Source organism: Canis aureus, chromosome 14 (assembly GCF_053574225.1).
Source record: "Canis aureus isolate CA01 chromosome 14, VMU_Caureus_v.1.0, whole genome shotgun sequence".
NCBI lineage: Eukaryota > Metazoa > Chordata > Mammalia > Carnivora > Canidae > Canis > Canis aureus.
The window spans coordinates 12,109,071-12,132,768 of record NC_135624.1 but is presented as its reverse complement, the minus strand read 5'-3'; the positions used below and the strand labels follow the sequence as shown (position 1 = coordinate 12,132,768).

The 23,698-nt window shown below is 33.2% G+C and overlaps 1 protein-coding gene across 22 annotated transcripts in view; it reads right to left on the bottom strand.

Annotated features, from left to right (window-relative positions):
• The window catches only part of EMC2 (ER membrane protein complex subunit 2), a 251,640-nt gene that overhangs the window by 223,238 nt on the left and 4,704 nt on the right, over nt 1-23,698 (bottom strand). For 20 of the 22 annotated variants that reach the window (XR_013351589.1, XR_013351587.1, XR_013351590.1 and 17 more), the window contains exons 2-7: nt 22,315-22,428; nt 21,545-21,609; nt 19,738-19,823; nt 14,306-14,363; nt 3,665-3,750; nt 3,454-3,513 (exon numbers count right to left, since the gene is read on the bottom strand). Coding sequence is in view for 6 of the 22 variants with exons in the window: in XM_077846975.1 (XP_077703101.1) it covers nt 3,454-3,513; nt 3,665-3,750; nt 14,306-14,363; nt 19,738-19,823; nt 21,545-21,609; nt 22,315-22,428 (469 nt within the window). In the remaining 16 variants the exon portion in view is untranslated. Of the gene's footprint in view, nt 1-3,453; nt 3,514-3,664; nt 3,751-14,305; nt 14,364-19,737; nt 19,824-21,544; nt 21,610-22,314; nt 22,429-23,255; nt 23,355-23,698 lie in introns of those variants that run through there. The other 2 variants (XR_013351598.1, XR_013351595.1) reach the window with 2 other exon arrangements.

Genomic DNA, 23,698 nt, shown 5'->3' with positions numbered 1-23,698 from the left:
TATTATTAATCGCTTCTTGCTGATACAACATCTAGTTTTAACTACAAGTCAAGTAAAAAAAAAATTGTGTTCAAAACACTTATTTTTGTTTATAACACATTCTGGTAGTACTAATGTACACATTTTAACTAACTTTTTATATTTAAAATAAGTAAAATGTCTCAATATGATCCATTGGTATGATATATACCACTGCAATCGCTGAATAGAAGCTAGAATTTATAAATCAGAAGCAAATATAAAGAAAATTTAAAGATATTTTTAAAAAGGGCATAGCAGAATTCCATATCCTCTGATTTCTGTAACAACAATGAATAGGCTTATATGAACATTCTACTTTGGAAATTTATTTGGAGTAAAAACTCTAGATCTAGAGTAGCAATGCTGCTTAAAGTAGCTTATTCCCATGCAAAAAAAGAATGGCAAGATGATAAATATATCTAGCAACTCCTAAATTGCTACATTTTGCCACCGTGTCCACAAAACAGTACTAAACTGGTAACACAGTAACTCATCTTTTCTACCAAAAACAAACAATAAAACAAACAAAAAAATCCCTTACTTACTACAATGACTTGCCCAAACAGGTTAAATGAATCAAATGAACAGATTCTGATTTTCATATAGTTTAAAAACTATAGAGATATTTATTTTCCACTCACCCTAAACCTGAAAATTGCCTCTGTGGTCAATTAGAAAAAATAAATGGTCATTTTGTAAACACCTAGCTTCAAGACCAAAAAGAGTTTTGTGATACAAGATAAAAGACTAGGTCGAACACAATTATCATTTCCCCTAAGAGTTAGTTACTTTTCAGATGCTTTTCTGTCTTTATATTTCTTGATTTCTTGGGATTTTTCAGTTCATTTCTCTTAAGTATACATTCAACTCTATCTCAATGACTCTTTAGAGACTCAAAGCAATACTGAACGTGGCCATTTCAAGGTGAAGCAAATAATAAATAATAGGTTAAAAATAAACTATAGCCTATTTTAGAACTAAATACAGAAATATTAGAAACACATGCAAAAAAGTTAAACTGAGAAAGAAAAAAGAAAACAGAGGTGATATATTTATGTAGTTCTTAGAGGACATGAAAGCAATAAAAACTGATATATCTCACTATATAAAAATACAAAGTTCCTGTAAGTTAAAAATCAATATTAAAAAGATACATAACAAGGATATATTTTTGACAGGACAAAGGTTTGTATTCTTTATTTTTTGTCCTTTATACATAGAGCTATTAAAAATCTTTTACAGGATCCCTGGGTGGCGCAGCGGTTTGGCGCCTGCCTTTGGCCCAGGGCGTGATCCTGGAGACCCGGGATCGAATCCCACATCGGGCTCCCGGTGCATGGAGCCTGCTTCTCCCTCTGTGTCTCTACCTCTCTCTCTCTCTGTGACTATCATAAATAAATAAAAATTAAAAAAAAAAAAAAATTTAAAAATCTTTTACAAAGTTGTAACCAATTTTTCACCTATAAAAATTTACAAAGATTGAAAAAAATAATGGCACTCGGTGTTAGGGGGATCTAATAATTGCTGATGTGAGAGTAAACTGGTAACTATCTTTCTAGTGAACAACAGGAATGATTTATCAACACCACTAAAAATGTGCGTATCTTATAATCAAGTAATTCTATTTCTAAGAATTTAGTCCAAGGAAACAAACTAATACAGAATTACAGTAAAAATGAAAAAAGGGAGAGAAAAAAAAAAAGATATCTATTCCTCTAGGAAACTGATTAAAAATATTAGAGTACATCAATAAGATGGAGTAATATAGTCATTAAAATCACACTGTGAAATATTTATTGTGATAGGAAATGTCTGTTAAAACATGATTAAGTGAAAAGCATAAACTATAAAAATAATTCTATTTTAGGTTTCTGTTTCAAGAAGTACTAAAGAAAATAAAATATAAATTATAGATAAGGTGATGCAATTACACATAATTCTGGTCTTTGTCTTTACTTTTTACTTTGTTTTCCAAATTTTCTTCATTAGGTATTTCTTTAACTTAAATTCCTTGATTAATCTGAAATGTTTTTAAATGCTTTTAATCATGATATCTTCAAAAGTCACAAAAAATTTTTAAATAACTGTCATCTGTTTTAGGGACAAAATAAAACTAATGTTGATTGTTTTGTTTTTCTCCAAAAATTCAGTTTCATGTTATTCAAATTATATACCGTATACTTTACAAATGCTGACTTTAAAGCTATGAGAAATGGAATACAAAATTAATATATCACTGTATATTAACTATACCAGAATAAAAATAAAAATAAATGTTAGAACAAAGCTTTGAAAGATGGAGACATTACCATTTAAGCCAAATGCACTACCACTCTCACATACATAAGATAATCCTGAGTATGTTTACATATGTGATCATATAAGCATATATACATCTATATGAACATGATTCAGAAAATAATTTACTAATAGAAAAAAAAAAAAAGATTCTGACAGCCAGAGCACAGAAGAGAACTGAAGAATGGTTCCCAGAATACAGTACACATTCATTAAATGATAGCTATTACTTTTATTTTAGCTTCTGGTTTTACTACAAATAACAGATAATTACCTTAATTCTCCATTTCACATTATACATATAGCCCTGGGCAAAGCTAAGACATAAATGTCTTCATTCTATTTTATTTCCTGTGTCAGCTATTTGTAGTATGAGAATGAAGTTATTCATACACAGTAAGAATATGCACATGAGAATCTGATTCTATTCCCTCAGAAAGAAGAAACAAAACAATGTATATACTTCGGATTGAGAAGAACTAAGGGAGAAAAGAAAAAAAAAATCCTGCCTATAGATGGAGGTTAGCATTAATGCTGCAATATTAGAAAACTGACTAAGACTAGGCTAATCCTCTCACACTGGGATTTCCTCCTGTCACTGCATCAATAAAAAAGCTAACAAAAACATTAAATATCCAATAAGCAAGTTCCTACAGCATTCAACATTCTTGATTATTCTTGGTCTTTTACCCAGGCAACAGAATGCTTCTACTTTGGAAAAGTTGATTCTCTTAATTCTAAGACTAATAAATGCATACAATTGACAGAATTTTTAAACAGCAGGGAGTATAATACTCATTGTATATTAGAACAACTTAGACTCTAAAAATTCACAATTTTGAATCATTAAAAACAGCCTTAATTCAGAAAATACAGGCCATTCTAATTCCAAAGAATCCATCTGTATTTGAAAGAAAAACATATTCCTCAAACAAAAATAATTAGCAAAACACAAATGAGCTAATTAAAGCAATTCACATATTATAATCAACAAACTGATCTGTTATCATTTATTTAGTTAATTTAAAATGACATGATTCATATTCTTTCACCAATCCTTCAGAAACCACTATGTCTTCTGAACTTATCTAATAGTGATAAAAAACTGCACTCCTAACAAAATTTACAACTTACTCGTGTTCATTGATATAAAGTTCTGCAAGTTCATGCCAGGCTTCTTGGTCCCCAACAAATCTGGTGAGAGGAAAAGGGTGGGGGGGAAAGGTGTAGATATTCTGTAAATGAACAGCATGGAAGCAAAAAAGGAAAATCAAATGCAAATTCCATTTTAATTAAAAAAGATTTATCAGAATAACAAAACACAATCCTCTTGTAAGACACTCACTGTTCCAGATACTCATTCAGTTCCCGAATGGCCTCCACATTTTTCCCCTGGGCTTTTCGAATGGCAATCTTACGCTTTCTTGCAGCCTATGGGTTGACATTAATAAAGGATTAAGCCCTCATGATTCCCTGGGTTTTTGTAAAGAAGGTAATTTGACTGTGCAAATTATTATCTCAATGCCAGCGAAATTCCATTGTCAAACTACTGCTTAGTGGGAGTTTATAAACATACCCTATGACATCCCACTGGGGAATTCAAACATTCCTCTAACAATCACATATGCTTTACTTTTGATGTACACAATGTATGCATCATTTCATTCAAATAAATAACCATCCAGATTCTGATAATTACAAGCCAGCAGGGAATTCTAATCTTTACCCAGCCTAAAGTCCTTTACTCTGTCTCATTCATAAGATTTGTACGTTAAAAGATAGAGGAATAGTAGAGATTAGGAAAAAAAAAAATCTCACCATGGCCACTTGAATGTCATTATAAAATATAGCTCCTGATAACTTTTTTCAGTTTTAAGAGAAAATCTATCTGTAAGTCTTTCAAGAATAATACAGGACCTGAAAAAAATATTTTATAAGTAGACAAAACATTTCACCTTGCATTTTAAAGTTTTTTAAATGACTAATATAAGTATCAGTGTCATTAATTTATGCATTCATCAAATATATACTGAACTTTATTGTTTAACAGGTACTCTGCAAAACAATGAAAATATGAGGTCAAAAAAAAAAAAAAGAATAGATAATTCCTCACAGCAGCTCATGAGAAAAAGACACATCCAATAAAAAGACAATGATAGAGATATCTAGGGTGTCGTGGCAACATGGAGGACAGCCTAACACAAACTGGCAGAATGGAGGAAGTGTAAGGGCAGAAAGCAGAGGATCCCAGATGTGATACCTACACTGAAATAGCACAAGAAGACATTAAAAAAGCAAAAGAAGGAATTGTGTGGAGGACAGAATAGATGAAGGAACACAGAAGCAAAGGCAAGGAAGACAGCAACTTTGTGTGTAGTCAGACAGTAACATTGTGTGTACTCAAGGCTATCCATTTAAAGCTGTAGTTAACAGAGACTGGAGGGCATTATATAAATTATTAAATTTCTATCTCCTCCATCTCTGTTTATTTAATTCAATGTAGATAGCGAAACAATAAAACAAACAAAAGCTATGGCCAAGTTAAATTTATTAATTATGGACATGATCATTATTGTTTTATATAATATAGATTCCACAAGATGCAGACAAGGGAAATAAAATTAATGGTGTTCTTTAAACAAATGGAGCTATCTAACATGGGTGAAAAAGGTGTGTGTTTTGCTCTAAAAAAGTGAAAGTCAAAAAAATCAGAATCAAGAGACTCCCTACAAATAAGACTATCAGTGATATTTATAATAACAATGATAACAGCATTTTGGCAATAAAAAAAATGAAATGCTTAAAAAAAATATATCCTTGATTATTCAGCTCATGCCAAAGGTCTAACACAACACCTGCCAAATGGTAGGTACTAAAGTATTTTGGAATAATTTCATTTTGTACAACAATGAAAGTGCCATAATAAACGTACCACTTAAAAAGCCTCAAGAATTCAGAAAGAAAGTAAAAGAAAAGCTCTAAAAGTAACTCAATCCTGAAGACTTTAGGAAGAATATTAAACTCCAAATGAGAGCCTTCTCCCAAGTTCTTCTGAAAATAGATGATGGATAACTTAACATATAATTTAAAAACTAATTTCTTTTGGATATGTCGTATCTAATTTCACCAATCCAACACATTTGAAACATATTTAACTGTTTATTCCTTTCACTTATCATGATACTACTTCTACAGACAATATGGTAGAACAGAGTTCATGTTTTAAAACAAAAAAGACAAGAAATAAATCTCAACTCTTGGCACTTACCAGCTTATTAACCAAAGGCAAAATATTTAACCTTCCCAAACCTCCATAATACACAAATCTCCAAATATCAATGTAAAGCAACTAACACAGTACATAGTATATAATATTATTGAATAAATGTTATCTTCCTTCTTTTTATACAGTTAGTCTATGCTTAAAATAGGTGTTAAGCCTTGCCAAAAGCTTTACCTATGAAATCTTTAAAGGCCCAGCATAGGCTTACTTAGTTTGATATTAGTATCTTGTCCCAATCTCTATAGGATTTGCACCAGTTGAGATATTACATAGATCTGGGGAAACTTGTTGAAAATACTGCACTGAAATACGACATATCAAGCAAAAAGTTAAAGTATAAACATTAAAAACAATTACCACCTCTACAGTCATGGTAAGAGCTATGGTATGAACACTGTATTGGATACCATTATGCACAAAAGTTTCAAATGAAGATGGGTATACTAAAAACACCTGTCTAGCTGTTAATTCATTTTCTCAGTAATTAAACAACAGAACCATCTCTCTACTGCTAAACATACACTGATTTTTTAGGTCAGCAATATGCTGTAGAATATAGTTTGTAAAGCACTGCTGTAGTGTTTCAAAGATAACTAATCCTTAAAATCCCTTTTAAAAAACAATCCTTTTGTAAATGATGGAAATCAGAGGTTTAAACAACTTAAATGCCATCAGAGAGGTAAGATTAAAAATAAAATCAGAAATTTCTGATTCCCATGCTAGATCTTTCTAGGAAACTTCCTGAAAGAATCCGAAATATTACAAGTAAAACAAGTTATTATTATTATTTTGTATTATACATATTTGTAGTGGGAGGAATGTTACAATTTTATAATAATGTAAAACAAAGAGAAATTCAGTATTTAATATAAATTTATTTTTACTAAATAAATTGTTGTGTTCAATTTGTTGGTGTTCAATTTGCCAACATATAGAATAACACCCAGTGCTCATCCCGTCAAGTGAGAAATTCACTATTAACTTAAATTCAGTATTAACTTTGCAACAGCCTATTTTAAAAATGAAGAGCTTTCCACCTAACATTTCACTGAAGGTTTTAAATATACCCTTTTTTTTAAATTCAATTTGCCAACGTATATTAAACAACTTAGGAATCATACCCTAAAATCTCTATTATATAAGCAGTATGTTGACTGATCATGTAAAACTTAAGATACAGCACTTTATTTCCTAATAGTCTAAAGTCTAAAACAAACTTTTAAGTGGCAACTCTTAGCTACACAAAGCCAATCTTCCTAATGAAATTATGTATGATAGCTTAAAGAAATACCTACATGGCAATAATTATCATACAGGCAATAATATATTATTAAGTTACATACCAAGCAACAGCCGTTTCCACCTTATTTCTTCTAAAGAAAAATACTACCACATGCTGGCCTAAGAACCGATCTTTATTTATCATGATAATTTTATAGGGATTTCATTTCTGGCCAAGATGGGAACAGATTTATCCTTTTGCCTGAACCAACTAAAGAATTAGACTAAATACACGCAACAATTTTAAGGCACAGGACAACAGGCAACAAAAAACAGTGATCCCCGAGAGGCTGAAAATAAATGAGGTGAGCCCTATTTTTATTGCCCTGGCTCATTGCTTTGAGAATTTCAGGGATCCTGTGCAAAAAGAGAAAAACCAGGGCAGCCCCAGTGGCGCAGCGGTTTAGCACCGCCTGCAGCCCAGGGCGTGATCCTGGAGTCCCGGGATCAGGTCCCACATCGGGCTCCCTGCATGGAGCCTGCTTCTCCCTCTGCCTGTTTCTCTGCCTCTCTCTCTGAATAAATAAATAAATAAATAAATCTTAAAAAAAATAAAAAATAAAAATCTAAAAAAAGAGAAATATTAGGCTGAGTTCAGTGGACTCTCTGAGTTCAGGAGCTGCGAGCCCAGGAAGATCAAAGGCTAGAGTTTGTAGACACAGCACTGGGAAACAAAGAATACAGAATAAAAACTCTAGATTCCTCTTGAATCTCAAGGGTTTCCCTTGAGTCACTCAGCTTTGGGTACCCAGAAGGATTGTAATGGGGAATAAGTAACTAGCCCTATAAGCATTTTCTGGACCTCTCTAAGGTCTAAGACCCAAAAGGATCAAATCGTTTTCAAGTAACTTAATTATATCCCACAAGAAAGCTCAAGAATATATTTTGGAAATATAAAAATGGAAAGGATCAAAGAAAACTTCTGAAAATAATAGTTTTGTTCACTATCTTGATTATGGTGATGGTTTCACAAGTATACAAATGTCAAAACTTATCAAACTATACATCTTACTTAGATATATGCAGTGTATTCTATATCAATTATATGTCAAAACAGTTTTAAAATAGAATTAATTGGACTGTTAAGTAGGATCTTGAATATTTATCAATTTCCATTTATTTCTTTCTTATAGTTTTTTTTCCTGAAAAATATGCCTATGTTCTGAATTTCTCTAAATGTCTTGTTTGGATCGATCTTTGCAAATGCCAGTTTAAGTCTTAAAAACAAAAACTGTTCCACATTTTAAGTGATTATTAAGTGATTTAATAACAGAGTTAGAATGCCTATTATAAAATATAAAATACTGATGACTATGAACAAATCTTCATCAAACTTACTACATGCCTTCTGTAACATTATGTACAAAGGGGCTAAACAGCAGTTCTTCCTGAAACTTGTCTTAAATGTCTTAAAATATAAGCTTTGGGGGGCAAAGTGGGGGAGAACACCTAGGAAAGGATTAAAAGATTAAGGTCTACCAGCAAAATACAATCTAGATCTCCCCATACTGCAGATGCTGGGACACTGGCCAACAGAAGGAAAGCAGTGTTCTGGGTTCACCAAGTCTTACGCCCAACACCCTGGGAAATGTAACATTCTAAAAGCATCTTCACCCTTGGCACAGAGGCAATTCCGTCTAATTCCAAAACAAAACTTTAAATATTTCATAAATCATAAGAGGGAGTTCACATTTCAAGGTAAAATCTGTTCTTTCTGAAATATGAAATACAACTAAAACACAATAATTATTACACCCCTTTTCTGAAAAGTATTCATTCAACAAGTATTCGCTCAAGACCTACCATATGCTAGGCATTAGTTTATGCAACAGACATAATTTTTTCCATTAAGGAGCTTTCAAAGGAAGAAAAGCCTACTTTTATTTTAAAAGCAAGCAAAGAAAAAACTGACTGGTGCTTAGGCAAGCTAAGAGATAAAAGCTCACAGTAAGACTAATCCAATATTTGACTCTCACTGGTTAACAACTAAAATTTCACATTTGAGAACTACCTTTCTAAAAACCATTCACAGCTAAGTGATTCTAATTGTTTGCGTACTTTTATTGTAAAATAGTCTTTCATCCATTCCCTAACCTTTCCAATTCTACTTGACCTAGGTTTAGATCCCCGTGATCTCTGGCCTAAAACAGAACAGCTGCCCAATTACAAATTATTTAATCTCTGCACTTTCTTCAAACTATCTCGTGTATTATTTTTTTTAAGATTTTTATTTATTTATTTATTTATTCATAGAGACAGAGAGAGAGAGAGAGGCAGAGACACAGGCAGAGGGAGAAGCAGGCATCATACAGAGAGCCTGACGTGGGACTCGATCCAGGGTCTCCAGGATCACGCCCTGGGCTGCAGGCGGCACTAAACCACTGCGCCACTGGGGCTGCCCCTATCTCGTGTATTATTAACAAAGTTATTTCTAAAATTATCTGGTGGGCAGCCCTGGTGGCTCAGCGGTTTAGTGCTGCTTACAGCCTGGGGTGTGATCCTGGAGACCCGGGATTGAGTCCCACATCGGGCTCCCTGTGTGGAGCCTGCTTCTCCCTCTGCCTGTGTCTCTGCCTCTCTCTCTGTGTGTGTCTCTATGAATATAAAATCTTTAACAAAATAAAATAAAATAAATAAAATTAAAATAAAATAAAATAAAATAAAATAAAATAAAATATAAAATAAAATAAAATATAAAATAAAATAAAATTAAATTAAATTAAATTAAAATAAAATAATCTGGTGGATTTTCCTAGTCATTGTCCATTTTCTTTTTTATTTTTAGAGAGAATAAGTGTGTGAAAGAGGGGCATGGCGGGAGACTCTTAAGCAGGCTCCATGCTCAGAGCCTCATGCGGGGCTCGACCTTGCAACCCTGAGATCATGACCTGAGTCAAAATCAAGAGAAAGATGCCCAACTGACTGAACCACCCAGGCACCCCATTCGTTCTCCATTTTCTAAGAATAAAAATTCTTAAGTGTCACATACCAGGTTGTTAAAAAACAAAGGCCTTTTTTTTAAAGATATTATTTATTCATGATATATAGAGAGAGTGAGAGAGGAAGAAACACAGGCAGAGGGAGAAGCAGGCTCCATGCCGGGAGCCCGATGCGGGACCCGATTCCGGGACTCCAGGATCGTGCCCTGGGCCAAAGGCAGGCGCTAAACTGCTGAGCCACCCAGGGATACCCAACACAGGACTTCTTGATGCATCTCCAGTCACTGTGTACAATGAACCAATTCAGAGGTATAAAATATTGCTCCTCAACACCCCAGTTTTTCTCAGAAGTCAAAGAGTGGGGAAGAAGGATGAGGTTAACTAGTTAGAGCACCAGAACCATGCCCTCTCTTCAACAAGAACAGAAATAAAATTTCATTTGGAAAACATATCAAAGGAGGGAGGCAGTTTGGAAAGAGAAATACAAATGGCTTTTAAAGCATATTTAAAAATATTCAACGTCTCTCATAATGCAAATTATAACAAGATAACTTTTTTTTTTTTCCAATTAGACTGCCAGAGGTTAAAAACAAAAAAGCTGATAGTACACCATGTGGGAGGATACAGGAGAAGCAGCACTCTCTTATACCACAGAAGTGAATATGGATGGCTAAAAAACTTTTGTGCAAGGAAATTTGGTAACATCTATCAAAATTTAAAATGCATGGACCTCAAGATGGATTCCCGAGTAGAAATTCATCGTACAAATGACATTCACTGCAAGCACTGTTCCAGGGAGGAAGATATCAGAATCAATCTAAGAGTTCATCAAGGGGTCTTACTTCAAGAGACTGTTTTTCAAGAAACTGTTTTTTATACATCATACAATGCAATGTTATGCAGCTATTGAGAGGATGATGTAAGGATGTGCTGACATACAGCATGATCTTTACAATGCATGCAAGAGAGAATATGCCACCATTTGCTTTTCCAACAACTCTGTCAAAAGAGATACACTCGGGATCCCTGGGTGGCGCAGCGGTTTGGCGCCTGCCTTTGACCCGGGGCACTATCCTGGAGAACCGGGATCGAATCCCACGTCGGGCTCCCGGTGCATGAAGCCTGCTTCTCCCTCTGCCTGTGTCTCTGCCTCTCTCTCTCTCTCTCTGTCTGTGTGACTATCATAAATAAATAAATAATAAAAAATGTTAAAAAAAAAAAAAAAAGAGATACACTCATACACACGTGCATATTTGTGTGTACATGAGGGAAAAAAACCTCTGGAAGAATACATTAAGAAATTGTTAACAATGTTTGCCTAAGTGAAGGAGAACATGAGATCCGGGGTGAGAGGACTTATTTTTTACCATATATTCTTTGTATTGTTTGTAATTTTTAACATAGGTATTACTTTTTCAAAAAAATATTCACAACCTTTTAAAAATAGATGGGATAGGGGCGGGAGGAGTCCATTTCAGCAACCTGCCTAAAGGAAATTTGAAAACTTCCTTTGTAATCACTTTATTCTTTCTTCCTTAGATAGACTTTGTACTTAAATAGTGCTAAGGATTCATTCAGGAGATACAAGAACTTTCATTTTTCATTAAAACTAAAATATAACTACCCAAACAAGTTATTTATCATAAACTTCAAAATATTATAAAACCACTGAGCTCTGCTGACTTTTTTGCAAGCACGTAAAATTCTTTCTTTCTAAATTTCCACAGTTTCTGTCCACCCTACTTCACTTCAACCACACTCATCCTTCAAGCCATGCAAGGCTCAAAAATCACACAGCAAGTGACTAAGGAATAAAAATTTAACAGTCTATTTTCAAAGTCCATAATCTGTTCACTAGATCACTCTGTATCCCTAAGCACAGTCAGGTGGGTGTCTAATTTGTTCTTCTATTCCCAGCACCAAGCACACCATAAGCACTAAATATTTTTTTTGAAAGATTAATGAACACATATAAAAGGGAAGCTCCAAGCTCCTTAAAGCTTGAATGAACAACCTCATTTCTATACTGGATATCTAGAATCACAGAGGCACAAGACCATTAATAGTCATATGATCACTTTCATACAACACAAAGAATCACAGTATAAAAGCCTGAATTATAACTATGGATGAGGGTGAAACTAGACTTTCCCACCTTTGAGGTAATACATTATAGTTGGTTTGAAAAAAGAAACTGTAATGTATTCTACACTGCCACTTAACTGTTTAATATAAGTGAAGTCTTCCCCTACTAGACTTAATTAGTTCTAGGTTTACATGGTTTTGTTATCTCTCTCAAAGTCTACCACAGTGCTTTCTATGGATACATAGAAACTGTCTTTATGCTTAGTAACACCCAACATTCTGGTGACTCATGACAGATACTCAATAAACATTTACAGAAGGCACTAAGAGGATGTTAAAGATAATATTTAATGAAAGAATAATACATTTAACAAAATGTATTTAGTCACCTTGTTTTAAAATACTTACCTAGCAACTAAGGGACATAGTTACCAACACCTCATATATAGTCTATGACTGAAACCATTTGGATTTCTCTTTTAGTCAATCTTAGAGCCAGAGAACATAGAAATTACTACAAATACAGAAAAATCATTACATACTATCTTAGATCCTGAAAAAGTGAAATAATTTATTAAAAATATCCCCAACTTAAACTGACACAGAAGTAAAATGTTTGACTCCTAATACCAAGAAAAAATCAAAAGCTGTTGATTTTTAACTTGGTATTAAAAAAAAATGGAGCAAACTTTTTTTGGAAACTTGATTTCATATTTTTAATATTTGGCTGCGTGGAAAATGAATACCTTTGAAATTGTAGTGAAGTCTTATAAGTAAGTAAATGAAAATGCTTCAGGAAAAGAAAAATGGTGCTATTTTATTAAAACAGGTGGCAAGTGAGTAGAATAGTTAAAATTGGAAAGTTATTCATAACTTTTATGAACTTTTATTGGAAATATGTAGATATACTAACAAAAGCTCTTTCTATTTTTGATTTTTTTTGTTTTTTACCAAGGGTAGAATTGCAGCTCTCTCAAAACTTCTCCCTGAAATTGTATATGCTGAGAATCTTCACAAAATAATAAATCCTTGCCATTCAAGTACCTATCTCTACCTCTTCACCCCCCAAAAACCTAGGAATTTTCCAGAAGAAATGTCCCTGGGATGGGATAATATTTCACTACATATATATATACACACACACACACACACACACATACACATACACATGCACACATTGTGTAACTTATACAATGTTACTTGTCAAATGTATCTCAGTAAAGCTGAAAAAAGACTATCATTTAAGCAATAGATCTAAGTATTACCACAAAGTATCAGAAGAGACAAGCAGAGATCAGATTTATGACCAAAGAAAGCCTTAGATAAAAGCTAACTAAATATTACACATTTCAATATTAAATAATTGCCCAAAGAAAGCATGAATAATTTACTTAAATTAAGTAACTAATGTTCAATTATTATTTCTGCATCTTATAATCCACAATTACACATTAAGTGGCTTAACAAAAATGTATATTTTCAATGAAACACTTGCCAAATAAGAGAAAACGTTCATGTATTTGTGTTAATATAGCAATATCTCCTATAAAAGGGCAAAACAAACTGGTTTTTGTTTAAAAATTTTAAAATATGATTTGCTTTTAACAGGCATATGTGTGCATGGGTATAAAAAAAATATTAAAATGCCTGATATGTTACTTAAAATCTCTATAACTTTTCATTGAGTAAAAGGTATGTCTGAGGAAAGCCATTATGCAAAAATATTAAAATAAAATTCTAACTATTCTCAAAAATCAAAAAAATCTTCAGCATATTTTTAAGACAAATAATACTATATAAGTATATTTAGAACAAATACTCTGCCCGATATACTGATATATTTGTTCAAATCAGGATAAATTAAAGATGTTATCTTACAGGAAACAAAATATATATATTTCTTTATATATATATACACACATATATATACAAGTATATGTATACATACACAAGTATATTAAATATATGTACATATATGTATTACTGTTCAAGTGTAAGACAGAAAAAGTAAAACCAAATCAAAACACCTTTATTAATTCCATATACCAATTACTGATAACCTCTTTCATTTTTCATTAAAACTAAAATATAACTACCCAAACAAGTTATTTATCATAAACTTCAAAATATTATAAAACCACTGAGCTCTGCTGACCTTTTTGCAAGCACGTAAAATTCTTTCTTTCTAAATTTCCACAGTTTCTGTCCAAAAAGATACACGAGTCAAATTTCACTGAAGAGTTTTAAATCTAGTTTTAAAATGTGGCCCAACATAAAGTATCTAAAATAAGAAGATAAAACCTGATTTCATATTTACTTTTCCATTATTTCAAAAATCAATTAATTTCACCTTTTAAAATAAAATTTAGACAATCACCAGGGCAATCAGCTAACTTACAGTGTTAGTTGGATCTTCTTGTAAAATTCGATCATATAGTTGTATAGCATCATCATATCTATTTAAAAAGAAAGAAAATCAAGAATCATTACTTTCAAATTTTAGTGACAAATAGTAAATACAGAAAACAATTAAACTGGTAGGGCTTTAAATGTGTTTACAATTGCAATCCAAGTCTCTTCTGATCTTCACGTAACAGCAGAAATTTGCTACAGTATTATTTTTTACAGAAAAAAATTCATGAATAAAGTATTTCTAGAAAAACTTACTTTAAAAACACAGATTCATGAACAAAGAAAAAAAAAGAGATGAACTAAAATACAATGATTCAATTTGGCTTAAATACAAAGGTAAAAACTAGCAACATAGATACCTTTGTGGTCCTAGGTAAACCTAGAATTATAGCCAATAAAGCATAAGAACAAGTTTCATTTTAACAAATTCACAAGGAAATGATCCATGATTTAATTCTCCTTTAATAAATACTTAGCTTTTCTTAGTTAGCTGGTTCAGTTTAATTCATTAAGTACCTGTTAAATATACACCTGCAGTACACCCTGCTGGGTTACAACCTCACAAAGGGAATAGTTAACGATTTACAACAACACAAATGAAAAAATAATCAAATATGTCTGCCTATGTCTAACAAGCCAAAATAAACATTATGTGATAAGGAATCAAGCAGAAGGATACATCAGAAATCACATAAAGAACATCATATACTCTTGTATGATTCTTGTATGACTCTTGTTTGAGGTGTAAGGAAAAAGCTGATTCTGAAATTCCTTCCTAACAGTATCCATAACCCCAACTCTACTTCAAATCAATTTCTCCATTTCCAGATATCGATCTTTAAAGAAAACAAAAAGCAATCTTTAAAACCTTTCACAGCAATGTTTCTAAAACTAGGAACAATAGCTATGTTCTTGAGATCTCTTCTTAAGTTTCCTAAGAGAATTTTTTAATTTTATATTTTTCTCTTAATGATATTCAATACATGAGTATTCTGTATCATTATAATGACATATCTTTTAACTGAATACTGCCCCACAATTTTAGCACCCAAGTCTCTTTGTGATTATAATCATGCTAGTAGGTAAGACTACTTTAACTGTAGTAGACAACTGAGAAAAATAAAAGCAGACTTAATTTGTAAATGTGTTCATACCATATGGAGGCCAAATAACATCATGCCACACTAAGTCAATCAGACTTGACTAGTTCAAATAAAATTAGTTTGGACCTCAAATACATGGTAATACAGTAAGGATGCTAGCCTCAATAGAACCTGCAACTAAATGGAGAAACGTAAAATAAAAATCATTAAATATTAATAAGACAATGAAGTATATAAACAAGGACAAAATTAATGTTATAGAGCAAGGGTGCTCACAAGATACAGTACATGAGAATGAGAACCCCCTGGGAATCTTTTTTCCAACTATATAAGCTTTAGAAAACACACCAAATGACAGAAAACAATAGGAAACTTCATTTCACTAATATAATGATAATCTAAATTTTAGCAGTTTTCTAGTTTTTTCGGTATTATCAGAAAATTTACATCATTTTTATAGTTGTATAAAAACTATATAGGGGTAGCCCTGGTGGCGCAGCGGTTTAGCGCCACCTGCAGCCCGGGGTGTGATCCTGGAGACCCGGGATTGAGTCCGTCAGGCTCCCTGTATGGAGCCTGCTTCTCCCTCTGCCTGTGTCTCTGCCTCTCTCTCACTCTCTCTGAATGAATAAATAAATAAATCTTTAAAAAAAAAAAAAAAAACTATATACATAGGGGCCACTGTGTGGCTCAATCAGTTAAGAATCTGCCTTTGGCTCAGGTCATAATATCAGGGTCCTGGAATTGAGCCCCATGTCAGGCTCCCTACTCAACAGAGTCTGCTTCCCCATCTCCTTCTGCCCCTTTCCCCAGCCTGTGCACGATCTCTTTCTCTCAAATAAGTAAAATCTTAAGAAAAAAAACACAAAAAACTATACATACAAAACATTAATAGCTAGTTGTTTACTTAAATATATTTAAATTTTACTATAAAAAAATAGTAAGTTCTGTAAAAACTGACTGTGATGGTTAATTTTTCTGAGTATGACAGATCACTTTGACTGACCATGCACTGCCCAGATTAAATACTATTCCTGGGTATGTCTAAGGATGTTTTCAGATAAGATTAGCATTTGAATCTGTGGACAGATTTACTGCTAAAATAGATTGCCTTCCCCAATGTGGGTGAACATGACCCAATCCTTTAAGAGCTTGAATAAAACTACAAAGGAAAGAGAGTTGTTCACTCCTTTTTACTGCCTCACTACTTGAGCTGGGACATCTCATCTCATCTTCTCCTGTCCTCAGTCTGGCTTCCTTGGTTCTCAGGCCTTTGGACTTGGGATTCAAACTGAATTACAGTACCAACTTTCCTGTGTCTCCCAAGCTGCACAGCAGATTCTAGGACTTCTCAGCTTCCTTGATTGCTTCATAATAAGCCTCTCCCTCTCCCTATACATCCTTCCTCCCTCCTCCCACCCATGTATATGTACACCAATATCCTCTTGGTTCTGTTTCTCTAGAGAATCCTAATACACTGAAGGTCCACAAGAATTTACCTTTAGTCAGCAATGTTCTTAAACTTACTTGTAAACCTACTTGTCTCTTCTCCTGAAGGGCTTTTTTTAAAAGAAAGATTCTGATTACACTCCTAAAAAAGTGATCTCAGTTAAGTGGGGAGTAGGGAACTATGTATTTTAAATTCCACAGATCACTCTAATTCACACAATTGTGTATGAGAATCAATTATTAATGGTCCTATGTAATGAAGACACATAGTAGTCATTCTTCCAAGAAAAAAAGCAGTAAAACCTTATTGAGTAAAATGATTACATGAGTTTCAATTAAAGAGTAAGGCTTAGAAGAATTAGAGTTCACCTGTGTCTTAGAAAACTTAAGAATAAATTACTGTGGGGCACCTGGGTGGCTCAGTGGTTGAGCGTCTGCCCTTGGCTCAGGTCATGATCCTGGGGTCCTGGGATCAAGTCCCACATCAGGATCCCTACAGGGAGCCTTGCTTCTCCCTCTGCCTATGTCTCTGCCTCTCTCATGAATAAATAAATAAAATCTTTAAAAATAAATAAATAAATTGTTACCCTATCAATTTTTTTGCATGATTGGAAGGCGGGTAGAGGGCTAGTAACTACTTAAAATGTGTGCTTTGGAAACTAGTACCTCTCAAACCTTTACAAGATAATTTTAAAAATCAACCATCTTGGACTCTGGGATGTTTGGGTATTAATACATTTTAAGAATGGTCTAGAAATTTATACCACTTGAAATAAAACAAAAAATGATATTAGTGAAAACACAGATTCAGGAACAATCCATTGTAGATTTCCTCCATTCTGTCCTTTGAATCTAAATTACTTTCTGCTAACCTAGAATAATACTATTTTATTTATTTTTCTTTACCTATGCTCTTTGATTGCTTACAGAGACAATCCAATGGGATTAAACTATACATATACACAAACACATAAGTCAAAAGTTAAGGATTAAAGAGATTAAGAAAAATTATATCGATACATTCTACTTACTAAAAGCTACTATAACTGAGGTTATAAAAAAAGGCCAACAAGAGCAAAAAAAATGTGGGACTATATCAAACTCAAAAGTTTCTGTACAACGAAGAAAACACTCAACAAAAATGAAAACATAATTTATGGAATTGGAAAAATATTTGCAAATTATCTGATACTTTCAATTACTTGCTAAAGAGTTAATATCTAATACGTACAAAGAACTCATACAATAAATGGCAAAAAAAAAAAAAAAAAGAAAAAGAAAAAAAACCTAAGTAAAAAGAGACAGAGGAACTGAATACTTTTCCAAGGAAGACATACAGATAGCAAACAGGTACATGAAAACGTGTTCAACATTACTAATCAACAGGGAAATGAAAATCAAAACCACAGTGAGCTATTAGCTCACACATATCAGAATGGCTATTATCAAAAAGACAAGACATAACAAGTCTTGCCAAGGATGAAGAGAAAAGGGAACTCTTGTGCACTGTTAGTGGGAATGTAAATTGGCACAGCCACTATGAAAAACAGTAGAGGTCTCTTACAAAATTCAGAATAGAACTCCCATTTGATCCAGCAATTCTCCTTCTAGGTATTTAACCAAAGCAAACAAAATCACTATCTTATAGGTATTTTCAACCTCACATTCATTGCACCATTATTTGCAATAACCAATACACAGAAATAGTCTAAAAGCCCATTAACAAATGAGTGGATAAAGAAGACTGGTATCATGAAATATTATTCAGCCATAAAAGAGAAAAAAAAATCTGCCATTTATGACAACTTGGATGGAACTTTAGGGCATATGGTAAATGTAATAGAGAAAGACAAAAACTATATGATCTCACTTATATGTGGAATCAAAAAGAACACAAACTCCTAGAAACAGAGAACAGATTAGTGGTTGCCAGAGGTAGGCACTGGGGGTGGGAAAATAGGTAACAGTGCTCAAAAGGTACAAATTTCCAGTTATAAAATATGTCCTGGGGAATATAATATACAGTATAGTTACTATAGTTAACAATACTGTGTTATGTACTTGAAAGCTGCTAAGAGAGAAAATCTTAAAAGTTCTCATAAGAAAAAAAATTGTAACAATGTATGGTGATGGATGTTAACTAAACCCACTGTGGTAATCACTTCACAATATACACAAATATCAGATCATGATGTCATGTACCTGAAACTAATACAATGCCAACTATATACCACTTAAGAAATAGTAATAGCTTCTATGCCTTGAATACCTGTCAGGGTACTACACATATGTCATTACTAATTCCCAAAACAATCCTGACAAGTTGGTAATAGTCTCATTTTACAGAGGAATAAGGCTAAAAGATTTAAATAAGTTGAATAATGTGCCAGATAAACAGCTAATAAATCGTAGAACAGGATATAAAACCAGTCCTTACTCCAAAACACAAACCCATTTCACTAGGTCAGAGATGGTAAATTGCACTCCTATGTCAAATCCTATTTATTGGGAGTAACTGGCAAGATTTATGCTGAGAAAGCACTGACACTTTTCTGCAGCTCAAAAGCAAAAGTTCTTGCACACTTAATGATGCTGTCACGAGTATAGGAGGACCTATATCTAGACCCCACATTTACCATTTTAAAATGCGATTAGACTGGAGTTTTTTAAAAGATTTTATTTATTTATTCATGAGACACAGAGAGCCAGAGACATAGGCAGAGGGAGAAGCAGGCTCCCCACAGGGAGCCCGATGTGGGACTCATTCCCAGGATCCCGGGATCATGCCCTGAGCTGAAGGCAGAAGCTCAACCACTGAGCCACCGAGGCATTCCCTGAGATTATACTGTTTTTAAGGTTCAGTTACCTTTCCATGGCTTCAAATCTCATGCCTGTTAGTCTCTTGACTCTGTGGCTGCCAGGAAACTGTCTTCTCAACTCCTGAAGACAAAACTGAAAAAATAATTGGTAAAAAAGACTTAAGAAGTAGGAATTACATTACATATACTAAATGAGCTAGAGGGAATGGCCTATATAATCTTCAATGTATCTTCTTAAATCATTTCATTAGTGTACTCTAACAACATGAAGTGAAATTAATTGGTAATGAATAAGGGATAAAAGAAGAACCCTGAAATTACAGTACTCAGAAACTGATCATGCTCTTAACTGGGAAAATAAGCAGGTCATGGGATACACTAATAACTCTTTAGATGTTGCCATATTACTCCTCCTTCAGAATTGCTTCCATAATGGCCCAACTTAAACCCTTACAACAACTTCCTGGCTTTTAGTTTCTATTATCTAAGCATTCTCCTGATATAAATTTAGCTCTTTGACAGTACTCTCAAGTCTTCCAAATACTATAACACTTTTGCCCTGTTGAAATCATGTATTAATCAATCATCCTGTCAGTACACATATCCTGACTTGGGGTTATAAAATACCGACACCAAATCTAAAGAGTACCAATTCCCTTTGGGAGAGATCCATAATCCACCTATCAACTTAAATAAATAAATAAATAAATAAATAAATAAATAAATAAATAATCAATCAAGTATTTATTGAGTACCAACTATGTTCTCAGCAACATATGAGGATTTTAAGAGTCTTGGAAGCACTAAAATGTTAAGGATTATAAAAACAGTCCATTCTAGTGCCCCAAAGCATAAGTGACCAAAAAAAAAAAAAAAAAATACCTTTCCTTAGTGAAGAAACTATTAATTAGTAATAAAAAAGTTATAACATGATCTGGAAGTATAGCTTCCAAGTACGTGGCTAAACATCTGCCACACTAAGAAAAATATTCAAGTTAGTCAAAACTGGAGATGATGTTTGTTTATTTCTTTGACACCATGCACAACTCATACTACTTGGTTAATCAAGCTGTATAGAAATTCTGAACATTAAAAAAATACTATGTTACAAAAAAAGCTACCATTTAAGTTGATCTCTGGCTTTGGTTACCAATATTATCTAATTTGATCTCCTACTTCATCAAATGGCATTTGGCTTCTTAAAAAACAAGTAAACATTTCCCTTAAGATGCAAGCTGCAGGAGCAGCCCGGGTGGCTCAGCGGTTTAGCGCCGCCTTCAGCCCAGGGCCTGATCCTGGAGACCCGGGATCGAATCCCACATCGGGCTCGCAGGGAGCCCGATGTGGGACTCGATCCCGGGTCTCCAGGATCACGCCCTGGACCAAAGACAGGCGCCAAACCGCTGTGCCACCCAGGGATCCCTACTCTCTGTGTTATAAAAGTCATTCAAAAACCCAAAAGATAAACTTGTTTTAAACTATCTGCTTCTTTTTTTAAACTCTATAATAGCATAATAATTCACCTGTTAAGTGGACAACCTTCACCAACCAATTTAATCTTTTCAGTAAAACTGGGATAATAAATATCTACTTCCCAAGACTGTTAAAAAGATTTAACTGTCCCAAAGTACCTAGTTAGTCTCACCTACTCTTAGGAGTAGCACTGAAATTCACCCATAAAAGCATTCAAGTACAAGCCATGTACTAAAGCTTATAAGGTACTTAACAAGCAACGTACATGGCTTGTACATTAAAAGCATTCAAGTACAAGCCATGTACTAAAGCTTATAAGGTACTTATAATTCACGAAGTAAATTTAAAATAAAATAAAATATAATTAGTTTAAATACCTACCAATGCCAAGTCATCTCGACCATAGTCTAGGGCTGCAATCATCACTTGTTCATATATGATCCAAACTAGACACAGAGAGAAAAAAAATTGAACTTAATGTAAAAATCTCCCAAAAGAAATCAGACATTTTTCTTGTTTCTGATATTTTAGAGAACATTACTTGTAACTGAAAATTGTTTTACTGCATTATATATAGATTAAGAAAGCATTCTTCTATGCTTTCAGTAATATAAAATATTTTAATACCTTATAAGGTTAAAAAAATCTATTATTTAATACCTTTCCTCTTCTAAAAAATTCTTTTTTTTTTTTTTACAGATTTATCTATTTATTCATGAGAGACACAGAGAGGCAGAGAAATAGGCAGAGGGAGAAGCAGGCTCCCTCAGAATAGCCCGATGCGGAACTCGATCCCAGATCCTGGGATCAGGACCTAAGCCGAAGGCAGCTGCCCAACAGCTGAGCCACACAGGCGTTACTAAAAAATTTTTTATGAAATACATTGTGACCAGACCAAGACTATAGCCCTCTAAGCTTTAAAGCAAAAATATCTATTTGAATGCTTCACTACAACCAGCCAATTTAGAAATCCTTCTCAAAATAATGCATCATTAGACATCCTGAGTTTTTTTTTTTAAATAGGGGGCAAATCATAGACTGCAGGAAAAACGTAATGAAAAGATGCTTTTTAAAAAAACTAAAACCCAAAAAAGAATAAAAATAAAAAAACTAAAACCCAAAACAGGAAAGAGCATGAATAAAGCACTTACTATCATCTCCAAGCTTAGAAGCATATTCATTAATTAATTCCTCTCCAACTTCCACAATTTGCTCACTGTTTCGTGAGTTTTCTTCTCTCCATTTTCTCATTTTATCTCGCATTTCTGAAAAAATAAAGCTTGTTATTACATATATATTTGATCAGTGTCAAAAATTGATAAGGAAATTGAAATCAACTTTTCAGGCAGAGAAAATAAAGTCACACTGATATAAGTCTAAGGTATGTCAAAATTCATAAAGCAGAAAATAAATTTAACAAAAGCAACAGATCCTTTAGAAGATTAAAAAGACATTACAACTAATGTTACAACTATATAAAAGTAATGAATAGGATTGGTCTGCTACAAAGATTTAAGATCTAAAGCAACTATGGATCTTAACTTTTTTGAAGTTAGAGACAATTTTCAGAACCTGATAAAAGCTAGGGATAATTTTGGGGGGTTGTAGGTGGGAACACAAAATTATTTGTAGAAATCTCAAAAATCCAAAGTACTCCTGAAGCTCACCCACTCAAGAATGTAAAATTTCATAATCAGGGGATCATATTAGGCTGTCTGCACTGAAAGGACATTCATCATAAAACTTCCTAATAACATTAACAGTACATATAATGTATAAAGATACACAGCTATGCAAGAAAATAAACAGCAAAAGAATCAGAACGAAGGAAATCTTTCAATTATATATATAATAATAAGTAAAAAGAATAATGTAAAGTAAGGTAAAAAGCACTAGCAAAAGTCACAAGAACAACTTTGCATATCATAAAATAAGAGGAAACTGAGGAGTTGTAATGAACAGTATTTTGATAACAACAGAAATAACTGGGAAAAAGTATCTAATCCAGTAAACAAAAGGTCCCTTTTTCATATAGTTATGGTAGAATGAACTATCCAATTTGCCAATCACATATATGATTTCTTACTCCTACCTGAGAAAATCTAACATATTTATTCATCTGGGTACCACCTCTTCCTTCTACAGACACAGAAGAGATTTAAACAGTTAAATTGTTGAACACATAAGCTGGCCCCTAGAGAATAAGTATAAAAGAAACATGAAATTTTCACTACTTTCATACGCATTATCTGAGTTCCTATAGCTCAAAGTCTTAAAAAAAAATTGCAAGACAAAAATAGATCCTAAATGGTCTTAAAAATCAAATTAACACAGTTAATTCCTTCTACTGACAACCAGAAATCACCTTGACTCTCACTCCGCAAAGGAAATAACCTTGAACTGATTCTTACAAAGTTCAAGAGGAAATGAACAGACAAAAAAATTTAAGAAATAAAAAAATAAAGTAGGTCATTCATACCCCACAGGTTAAGGGCTCAATCCCACAAAACTTAGATACCAATCAAGAGTCAGGGC